Below are 12,027 nucleotides of genomic sequence, written 5' to 3'. Positions count from 1 at the left end.
ATTTTTCAATGTCCTACCACCCTCAAGCAAACGGCCAGGTAGAGTCGGTCAATAAAACTATCGAGTATACCTTGAAAAGAAAGCTTGATATATCCGAAGGGGCCTAGGTAGATGAACTGTCCCCAAGTATTGTAGACAATTCGCATCATTAGTCGAACAATTATTGGAAAGACCCCATTTTTCATAACATACAGGACCGAGGTCACGGACCTATTTAATATAGGATTTTTTTCACCTCTTCGCTTACACTTAAATGATATATCTAATGATGAGTTAAGAAGATGTGAACTCGACTTCCTTGAAGAAAAGAGGGACGATTCACAGGTAAAGATCACCTCATGTCAAAGGAAGATGATCCATTACTACAATGCGAAGGTGAAGAAGAAGTTATTTCGTAGAGGTGACCTTGTATTAAGAGAGGTTTTCTTGTCAACAAAGAAGCCATGAGAAGGAACATTGGACCCCAACTGGGAAGGGTCCTATCGAATCTTAGAGGAACTGTGACCTAATACTTATAGAATCGAAGACCTAGACGGAAAGGCATAGCCTCATCCCTAGAACGTTGAACAATTAAGGATGTACTATCAATAAGTATGGCTCCTCTATCTGATGAGATGTTCTTTCCTAGTTGATGTAATTATTCTATCAATAAAGGCATCTCCGAACCACTGAGCCCATATCTCTTCGAACCCTTTCCATGGATGGATCAAACATCATAGAGAAAATATTTTAATGGAAGAATAACCCCATTGAAAAAAAAATTAGCCTCAAGATGAGAGGTACGACACACACATATGGGGCACAGCTTAAAAACCTGCAAGGCGAAAACCTTTCGTAGATAAATCAAACACTATGGAGGAAATATTTGCATGGAAGAGTCATCCCTTTGCAAAGATATAATTATTCTCGAAAAGGGAGGTGCGATGCACTCATAGGGGCCCACCTTGAAACTTGCAAGGTAAACCTCTTCTATGGTTAGATCAAACTCCATGGAGAAAGTCTTTATAGGGAAGAGCCACCCACTTACAAAGAAATAATTAGCTTCGAAAGAAAAGGTGTAATACACCCATATGGGGTCTACTTTGAACCTTGCGAGGCCAACTCCTTTTATAAATAGATTGAACGTTATAGAGGAAGTCCTTGAACAACTTCACCCTTATCTACTTTGGAACCTCCATGGGCACATCTTTAGAAAGAGAATAGGAACCAAACTTTTAGCATTTGCGAGTAGCATCGAAGTTAATCTTCATCTTTATGATAAATTGAATAATAATATAATATGCACGAGTAGAAGAAAGCATGTAAGTAAACATAAAAAAGAAGTATATTCCAACAAAAATGGAATAACGCTATCTATGAGCATTAAGATTATTATGTGTCATCAATGAGAGAGAGAGAGAGAGAGAGAGCCAGTTACCACGAACAAGGAAAACGTTCTTTTTTCTGTATACAATATTTACAAATAAAGATTGATAAAGGAAAAGAGGGTTAAAAACCCTAATATTTGGCAAAAGCTCATAAAAGGCTGCATAGCCAATAAGAGGAATGGTTTTAAAACTTTTTGAGGCACTATAAGGGCACAACCTCATATGATCTCAAAATTGCTCCTAATCTTTTAAACGTGTTAAAAAAGACTAGCTCTTCAAATTCGAACACTCCAACACATTCTTTAACTGTAAGTTGGGAACGAACACTCAACGTAACCTTAGAAGTTACAAGGGATAAATAAAACGCATAGCTAAACGAAAAAAAATAAAAGATAGTAGAAGAAGAAAAGAATAGCCGATAAGAGAAATATCACCATAAAGCAAGAAATAAACAAAGGAAGTAGAGGAGACAATCATAAGAAGAGGGAAGTATTTATAAGTTTTGATGAAAAATTTGAACCGTTGATTGGATCAACAAAAGATTTAAGCCACTCAAAAGCTTCTCGCAATCTTGACAGTTAATTGTTAGCAGACATTATCCTAGAAAAACACAAAAAGGACCCCTAAAGCAAACATTTAAAAATTGTAACAATATATTCCATCAAAACAACCACATCATCTACCAATAAAAAGGAAACTTGTGTGAACCAAAAGGTTCACCCATTGTATAATAATAAAAATAATAAAGCCCTAAAGTTAATATGAATATTAAAATTGGACTTAAGGAACTATTTATTAGACCTCACAAAGAAATCCACAAACCAATCAAATTGTCTGCAAAATAGAAAGCGACATACAAAGGGAACAAAGAAACAAATGGCTCGCATAAAGATCGAGAACCACTTATCATATACCACTTGCTACATGTTATCGATAAAGAACACATAGACAAATGAATAAAATGTTATTCATAACCGAATTAATTATGAATCATAGCAAACAAGGAGCTACTATCTAACATGACATAGAAAGATTCAAACTACCCCAATACATGGAGAGAAATCTATAAATACCCCTTCATTTGAAGAAGAAAGTCGTGCAATTCAAATGTCTTCTTCTAAAATAGATATTTCTCCTCTTGTTCTAGTTGAAGTATCAAGATTGGTCAATTTCGAAAGCGAAAGTCATAGTTAGGTGAAAGGATTCGTTTATTGAATTTACATTAAGATTATATTATAATTGTTTCATCAATAAAATCGTTTGACTTAATTTGTACTATCAATAAAGTTAAAATTATAAAGTTAGCATTTTATTGTATTTGGTCAAAATCAATGTTTCTAGTCAATTAATGGTCAAATGAATTAAATCTATCCATCTGTCCTTCTACTACAACGAAATGAAAGGTTTGAGGTTGTGGATGACACAAATGAAAGATTTGAACAAAACCTGTAACTAAATGAAAGATTTGGTACTGTGGCTACAATTTTCCCTATTTAGAATAACTAATAATTACATATCTAGTTATTGTTGGCGACGACTTACAGAAACGGGCTATGTAAGGGTTGATTTTTGATATATATTTTTCGACCGATTTTAACTCGTAAGAGCGTGATCAAAACACAATTTATATAACTGAAAATTTGGACAGAGTTTTGGTATATATAAATGTGGTAAACAATTATGCAAAATAAGAATTAAGAAGGAGTAGAAAATAGAGAATAATCCAAGGCGAGACGTTATCTCTTTTCTTAAGACAAATTGCCCTGCTACGGTGCTCACAGTGAAAAGCACTTGTCTCCTAAGATATAATGGATTCAAAACTTGTGGTAGCAGCACTTCAAACCTCAAGAAATCGGCAAACTTTTGACAGAATTTTTCCTCTACAAAAGAAATCATGAAAATGCTATAGAAATAGAAATGAGAGAATTGCAAGAGGAGAATGAGTGCTCAATCAATTAATGTACCCAAAATCATGTCCATAGGATCCTATTTATAGATGTATAAATGGTGCAAATGAAGTAGTGTGGGCCAAAACATGCATCATTTCGAAAAGTTGCACACTTCATTTCTTTCATTTTGGACTGCAATTTCTCATTCATCTAGAATTGGTTTCAAGATTCCAAATATACAATGACAATCTACTCGACGAGTAGAATAAGTTGGTCTATTTATTTTTGTAATTTGAGTATCAGATCAAGTCCAAATATTTGATCGAAGTTGACATGAAGTCACACATTTTCATTTTTCACTTTTACACTTAACCAATTTTCAGTTATTTTTAAACCAATTCCAACAATCTCCCACATAAATGAAAATTTGGGTATGCATATGCAAATACGATGATATGATGCAACGTAGAGAAGGAGCAAAAAAATACTACATCAGGGATGGTGGCTTCTGACCTTGAACCTCCGTTAGTGAATACTATCTAACTTACTCGGCTATTTGGTGAATCATATTTAACCACTCAACCTTTGGCGTAAGTCAAGACAACAGTACTCACACAAATATCTTTCCCATTCTGTACTTTAGTTGTCATGACTTTTGATAAATGCAATTTGTGCTCTTATTTAAGTGCTCTTATTTAAGCCGTATGATTAGATTTTTATGTCGTCAATTTCTTAATTTTTATTTAATTTGAGTTAATTTTTTTTAGTGACAAACTCGTTCGGAGCAAATGAAGAAGGGTGAAGAACAAATTGGCTATTGGAGGGAAAGTTTGGGAATCAAATTCTACACTTTGAAAATTCAAGGACTTGATTTGAACTAAAGAAAGGCATTGGTTACATAATTAATTGAGTTAAAGGATAAAATTGCATGATTTTAAAGATAATTGGAATTGGAATGGGAGAAATTAATTGGGCTGCTAGGTTATATATAATAGACACGCATAGAAAGTTGAGGAAAAAAAAAAGAGGCAGCCAATTATTCTTTACAACACCATAGAGAAAAACGGCAGCTTCGGGGGAATTGGAAAAAAAAATGCTGCTTGGGAATTTTCGGCACAAACACGGGAGAAGAAAGAAGCAGCCAATTAATCTCTAGACACAAGCACAGAGATGACAAGAAATTGGGCTGCCGACTAGTGAAATTTATTACATATACACACAGAAATTGAAGTCGGACTGCTGAAAAAGAATATACATACACACACAAAAAAGGCAGCAAGAGGCAAGAAGAAAAGGCAAAAAATTGAGGTTGATTTTGAAAAAAAAAATTGCGGCTATTTTGACAGAATAAAAAGAGTTGTTGGCTGGGATGATAATCATTTATATACACATGCATGCATAGTTGAAGAGAGACACAAATGCACAAAAGCAAACATTTTTGGAGTGAACAAAGGCTGCTGACTTGGGAAAAAATATATATATACACGCCACACATACAAAAATCGAGGAAGAGATACAAAGGCAATAGGCAATTTTGGCAGAAAGCGGACGAAATACTGTAGCTTTAATTGTGAAATTTATCACGTTCCGTCAAATTATTGGTGATGTCTTTCTTTTGCTTGTTTAATTCCGACCCCAGGTTTGGCTAAATTTTTTTATTGCTAGGATGTGATGAACCCCTTTTATGAAGTTGTTAGTTTGAGTAATTAAATTGACGATAATTTGTTTAATTGTTTGAATATTTATTATTGTTTCGTTTGCTTTTCAATTAATTGGCCATTAATTGGGTTGTTTGTGGGTATTATTGTCATTGAGAGAGATAATAAGATCATTAGCACATAGTAATAAATATAGTGAGGTTCAATAGAGGATAGAGATATACCTGTATGCTTCACATGATTTTTATGGATGTTTTAGCTCGTTTAATATTTTCTTGCACGTTTGTATTTTTCATAGAGATATAGAAAATCACGTGCATGTTTAGATTTATAGGCTATCAAGAGAAGCTTTTAAATAAAATAGGAACATTAACCAACAAATATAATTTCAAATTGTCAATTTAAATTGTTATAAGAGGGATTCCACATCTTAGCAATACTTCTCGCGAATTTGATAAACTTTTACTTTGCTTTCTATTTAGTTGATAGATTTAATAGTGTAGTTACAACTCGGCTTTCCTATTCGATTAAGGGAATTATTAGCTTTAACTCAATCAAACACATAGTCATCATGGGTTTGACACTCTATACACCACTTTATTACTTGTTCACGATCCCGTTCACTTGCAGGTAATCAAACGATCAAGTTTTTGACGTCGTTGTCGGGAACTATATTTTTTTGACTAGTTTTAGTTAATTTTAACTTTGATCTGAATTTTTTTTTTTATTTTTAGTTTAGTTCATTAATTTAGAACATTTTTACAGTGTTCCTTGGTTTCTTTTTCAGGACTTTGTATGCGAAATTTGAGAACTGGTGATCTTGCTCAATTTGACCTAGAAATCGAACGACTATTCAACTTTCAAAGAAGACAACAGCTTGAAACATACCAAAAATAGAAAGAGGAAGACATGGCAATCGAAAACCCGAACCAAATAGCCATCGGGGATAATCTGGGAGTAGCACAACCAAATATAGTTGTTGTTAATGAAAATTCAAAGCTCACAGGAGAGTATATGGTTCCACCAGTAGTGGAAAGCCAGTCCAATATCGTATACCCGGCATTTGGTCGGGCAAACTTCCACCTGAGGGCAGATGTCATCAACATGTTCCAAAATGCGCTACAATTTTTTGGAAAAGCAGTAGGAAACCCCAACGCTCATATATCAAGATTTCTGGACATGTGTGCAACAATTAAGTATCTAGGGGTTTCAAGCGAAGCAATTAGACTAACGCACTTCTCATACACATAGAGAGATTCAGTAAGGGAGTGGTTAGACACTTGCCCACCACAGAACATCACAACTTGGAACCAATTGAGTCAAAAATTTCTTAGCAAATATTGCCCACCAAAAAAGGATTGCAAAGCTAAAGGATGAGCTCACTACTTTTTAGCAAATTGACTTAGAATGCTATTCAAAGGCTTGGGAACGATACAAGGGTTTACTTAGCTAATGCCAACAACATGGATTGTAGAAGTGGCTTCAAGTGCAGTACTTCTACATTTGTTTAAACTCGATTAGCAGGGCTAACATAGACTCTGTGTGTGATGGTCCTATCACAAAAAGAACTGCGGACCAGGTCTACCAAATCATGAATGATTTGGCATTTACCAGTGTATTTTGGCCTACCAAAAGAATGAGTGGAAAGAAAGCTGCTGGGGTATTTGAAGTTGATTCTTTAATAGCACTTTCAGCACAATTGGCATCATTGACATAGAGGTAAATCAGATCAGTGTGGCCCAGACAGTGGGACCAAAATGCAAACATTGTGGAGGGAACCACGATTTTGTTGATTGTAACGTAGGATCTCCTTTTGCTCAGACAGTAGAAGACGTTAACTACACTCAGAATTTTTAAAGGCAACAACACAATCCAAATCCTAACACATATTACCCAGGCTGGAGAAATGAACCAGGTTTTCAATGGACTAATAATCAAGGAGCTCAGATCATGCCATAGCAAACCTCACTACCCGGATTTCAACAGAATGAGAAAAAGTCCTCACTAGAAGATCTTGTGACTAAACTAGTAGAAATTTCCACCCAACACATGTAGAGAATGGATAAGAGCTTGCAAGCTCAGGGTGTTACCATAAAAAAATTGGAGAATCAAATGGGACAAATAGTCAAGGCACTTTCAAATAAACGTCCAGGAACATTGCCTAATGACATTGAAACAAACCCTAAAGAGCACTGCAAGGCTATAACTACTCGCAGCAGGAAAATAAATGTGAAAATGTTGGTTGCTATACAAGAGAAGATACCTACCAGGGTTGAGGAGCATTTGAAGAAATCTACTCCGAGTAAGGAACAAGAAGAAGTACCAAAGGACCCAAAGGTTAAGGTAACCGCTCCTACAAAAAAAATGGTTCAACCACTCACATTTCCACATAGGCTACAGAAGCATAAGCTGGACAAACAGTTCTCGAAATTTCTTGAGGTATTCAAAAAGCTGCAGATCAATATACCATTTGTGGATGCAATTGCACAAATGCCTAGCTATGGGAAATTTATGAAAGAAATACTCACAAATAGAAAGAAGCTGGAGGATTTGGGGACAGTGATGCTGAATGAAGAATGCAGTACCATCTTATAGAATAAGCTACCACCTAAACTAAAGGACCCAGGGAGTTTTACTATCCCTTGCACTATTGGTAACATGAAATTTGATAAAGTTCTCTGTGATTTAGGTGCTAGTATTAACATCATGCCTTATTTTATTTCCAAGAAATTAAACTTGGGAGAGGCGAAGGCAATATCGATCTCATTGCAGTTGGCAGTTAGGTCCGTAAAATTTCCCAGGCGAATTATTGAAGACATATTGGAGAAGGTCGATAAATTTATGTATCCTACAGATTCATCATTCTGGATATGGCTGAAGAGGATAAAGACGTGTCATTAATATTGGGAAGACCTTTCTTTACAACGTGTTGAGCTTTAATAGATGTTCAGAAAAGACAATTGATGTTGCGATTAAATGACGAGCAAGTGACATTCAACGTTTTCAGTGCTATCAAGTACCCTACAGAATTAGATAGCTATCTATGCATTGATATGGTGGATTTGACTGTGGAAGAGACTTTCATTCTTGAGCATCCTCGAGACCACTTGGAGAATCTTCTTGTGCACTCACCAGATAAAATATCAACAGTTGAAGAGATAAGTCAGATTGCTTACATGATGGAACCTGCTCCATCCATTAGGAAAAGACAGTTTGAGGAACTTGGTTCAGGACCAAGTAAACCACTATCTTCTGTTCGGAAAGCACCAATTCTTGAGCTCAAGCAGTTGCCATCACATCTGAGGTATGCATATTTAGGAGAGTCGTCTACACTCCCTGTAATTATTGCAAATGAGATGGCAGAGTTAAAAGAGTAGAGATTACTAAGGGTCTTGTGGGAACACAAAACAACAATTGGATGGTCTATAGCAGACATCAGAGGAATCAGTCCATCGATATGCATGCACAAAATCTTGATGGAAGAAAAGTATAAGCCAACATAGAAAAATCGGCGCAAATCGAACCCCACCATGAAGGACGTTGTGTGAGCAGAGGTATTGAAAATCCTTGATGCAGGCATCATCTATCCGATTTCTGATAGCAAGTGGGTTAGTTCAATCCATGTAGTTCCAAAGAAAGGAGGCATTACAGTGGTAAAGAATGAGAATAATGAGCTGATACCGACAAGACCAATCACTGGATGAAGAGTATGCATAGACTACAAAAAATTGAACAATGCAACTAGAAAGGATCACTTTCCTTTGCCCTTTATCGATCAGATGTTGGAGAGACTAGTTGGATATTCACACTATTGTTTCTTGGATGGGTACTCAGGTTACAATCAGATTGCAGTAGCTCCAGAAGATCAGGAGATGACTACATTTACATGCCTTATGGTACTTTTGCATACAGGAGGATGCCATTCGGGTTGTATAATGCCCCTGCCACATTTCAGCAATGCATGATGGCAATTTTTTTCAAATATGATGGAGAAAATTATTGAAGTCTTCATGGATGACTTTTTAGAGTTTGATTCATTATTTGAAAATTACCTCTCAAATTTGGAAATGGTCTTACAACGTTGTGAGGAAACGAATTTGCTGCTAAACTGGGAGAAGTGACACTTCATGGTACATGAAGGAATAGTACTTGGGCACAGGATTTCAGCAAATGGTATTGAAGTGGATAAAGCAAAGATTCAGGTGATAGATAAGCTTCTTCTACCAACTTCAGTTGAGGCAGTACATAACTTCCTCAACCATGCAAGGTTCTACAGTAGCTTTATTAAGGATTTCTCTAAAATCACAAAGTCACTCTGTAACTTGCTTGAAAAGGACACACCATTTAACTTTTCTAAAAAGTGTTTGACAGCCTCCAACATTTTGAAAGAAAAGTTAATTTCTGCATCGATTATAGCTGCACCAGATTGGGACCTGCCATTTGAGTTGATGTACGACACTAGTGATTATGCAGTGGGGACAGTATTGGGTCAAAGAAAGATTAAAATTCTCCATGTTATCTACTACGCAAGCAAGACTTTGACCGAGGCACAGCTGAATTATGCAACCACAGAAAATGAGCTATTGGCCATTGTGTTTGCCTTCGATAATTCAGATCATATCTCATGGGATAGAAGATTATTGTCTACACAGATCACACGGCCCTAAAATATCTAATGTCTAAGAAGGAAGCGAAGCCCATGTTAATTCGGTGGGTACTCCTCTTTCAAGAGTTCGATTTGGAGATTCGAGACAAGAAAGGATGTGAAAATGTGGTAGCAGACCATCTTTCAAGACTTGAACAGGCAGAACAAAAAAAGAGGGTGATATAATTTGGGCGTATTTTTGCAATTGACAGTGGACCATGGTATGCGGACATAGTGAACTACTTGGCATCTAATGTGCTTCCACCTGAGTTTACATAGCACCATAGGAAAAAGTTCTTTTTAGAGGTGAAGTATTATCATTGGGAGGATCCCATCTTATACAGGAGATGTGCTGATCAAATTATCCGATGATGTGTACCAAATGAAGAGGTCTCTAGAATTTTGGAGCGTTGCCACTCTTCTGCTCATGCTGGGCATTTTGGGTCTTCTAAGATAGTAGCGAAGGCTTTACAGTCAAGGTTTTATTGGCAGTCACTATTTAAGGATGCACATGAATATGTGAAACACTGTGATCAATGCCAACATACAGGGACGATCTCCAAAAAGAATGAGATGCCTTTGAATTCGAATCTAGAAGTGGAGCTCTTTGATGTTTGGGAGATCGATTTTATGGGACCATTTCATTCTTCTTATAAAAATCAGTACGTGTTGTTGGCAGTTGACTATGTATCGAAATGGGTAGAAGCAGTAGAAGCACCAACTAATGATGCTCGAATGATTGTAAATTTTTTGAAGAAGAACATATTCTCGCGCTTTGGCACTCCTTGAACTATCATCAGTGATGGTGGTAAACATTTCTGCAACAAGCTTTTGGAATCAGTATTAGCAAAATATGGGGTGAAATATCGAGTTGCTACACCTTATCACCCCCCAACAAGTGGCCAGCTGGAAGTGTCAAATATGGAGCTAAAGAGAATTCTCGAGAAGATAGTGAATAGCTCAAGAACTGATTGGTCACGAAAACATGACGATGCATTATGGGCATGCAGAACTGCCTACAAAACACCAATAGGCATGTCACCATATTGCCTTGTATTTGGAAAAGCTTGTCACCTTTCAGTGGAATTAGAGCATCGAGCATATTGGACAATAAAGCGGTTAGACATAGACCTGACAACAGCTAGAGATAAGAGAATGCTACAGTTGAATGAGTTGGATGAATTTCAGATGGATGCCTATGAGAATGCAAAGCTGTATAAGGAGAGGACAAAAAAATTGCATGATAAATACATCCAGCAGCGTGAGTTCACTCCAGGTCAAAAAGTATTGTTGTTCAATTCTAGGTTGAAACTTTTTCCTGTGAAATTGCGTTCTAAATGGTCTGGTTCATTCACAGTTGTTCAAGTCTTTCCAAAAGGGGCAACTGAAATGACTAACGGGACAAAAGAAACCTTCAAAGTAAATGGACAACGATTGAAAGTATATTGGGATAGTGACTTTGATAATGAGAAGTTACTTACCCAACTTCACGACCCAAAATGATTGATCTGACAGTCTAGCGAAAGACTATAAATTAAGCACTAGATGGGAGGCAACCCTATCTTCTAACCTTTTTATTTTGCTTTCTGCATTGCATAGTATAGATTTGTTTTGATTACTAGGTTGCTTTAGATTTAGTCAGTTTTAATTTGTAGAGTATCACCATCCTTAATACTCCCCTTAGACCATTTAGTTTATTGTTGGTATTTTGATTGTTTGGGCCAAGTAACACATTTTAGATTATTTGAATTTTAATGTTTGATTTGAATTGCCATATGTAGGAACATGACGTCGCGGAACATTCAAACCAACATAACCCAAGGGACAAGCATAATGAAAAATTTGCCTAGTCGTCACACATAGGGTCTCACACATTCAACAAAAAATATATATCTAATATATTGGGGAGTAACTTCTTCCTTTTCTTCCCTACCCCTTTTATGTGCTTATTTATATTTTATGACATTGAGAAAAATGTCAATTTTAAGCTTGGGGGTAAAAAAATTTAATTTTTGTTTTTCGCATGTTTTTTTATATTTTTATGTATTTTTTTAAAAAAAAAAAAGAAAGAAAAAATTTAAAATTTAAAAAAAAACTCTTATATTCAATTGTGTGCTTGTGTGGGTTAGATATTCTAGATCAACAATGATGATTAAATTTGAGATTTAGTGTTGATTTATGAACTATGGATGGGTTGTATGCTAGACTGATTAAAACTTAACCTTGCAAAACATGATATTATACGCGCACTAGAATTGAGTTTGACATTGTGATGAAATGAGTTGTTTCATGCTCTTGATAGGTTGATTTAGTTGGACATGGATACTTTATCTAAACCATACTAAATTAATTTAGCACAGTTTGGGATGATTTTACTATTGTAGAAAGATATGGATGTGGTTAGGGATTCCTTGTGTGAAAAAGAAAAAAAATGTGTGGACTATCTGAGATAAATAGGATAAAATTGG

At 35.9% G+C, this 12,027-nt stretch overlaps 2 protein-coding genes across 2 annotated transcripts; both read left to right on the top strand.

Moving 5' to 3' along the window:
* Positions 1-9,589: 9,589 nt before the first annotated feature.
* On the top strand, positions 9,590-10,348 carry LOC111372025 (uncharacterized mitochondrial protein AtMg00750-like). Its single transcript, XM_022994162.1, has 2 exons — positions 9,590-9,736; positions 10,013-10,348. The coding sequence occupies exons 1-2, from the start codon at positions 9,590-9,592 to the stop codon at positions 10,346-10,348; spliced, it is 483 nt and encodes a 160-aa protein (XP_022849930.1).
* A 132-nt stretch (positions 10,349-10,480) lies between these two features.
* On the top strand, positions 10,481-11,062 carry LOC111372024. The gene has a single exon (XM_022994161.1). The coding sequence runs from the start codon at positions 10,481-10,483 to the stop codon at positions 11,060-11,062; it is 582 nt and encodes a 193-aa protein (XP_022849929.1).
* The last annotated feature ends 965 nt before the right edge of the window (positions 11,063-12,027 follow it).

This window comes from Olea europaea, chromosome 23, assembly GCF_002742605.1.
Source record: "Olea europaea var. sylvestris chromosome 23, O_europaea_v1, whole genome shotgun sequence".
NCBI classification, from domain to species: Eukaryota; Viridiplantae; Streptophyta; class Magnoliopsida; order Lamiales; family Oleaceae; genus Olea; species Olea europaea.
The sequence above is the reverse complement of the archived record's forward strand: the minus strand, read 5'-3'. Positions and strand labels throughout refer to the sequence as shown.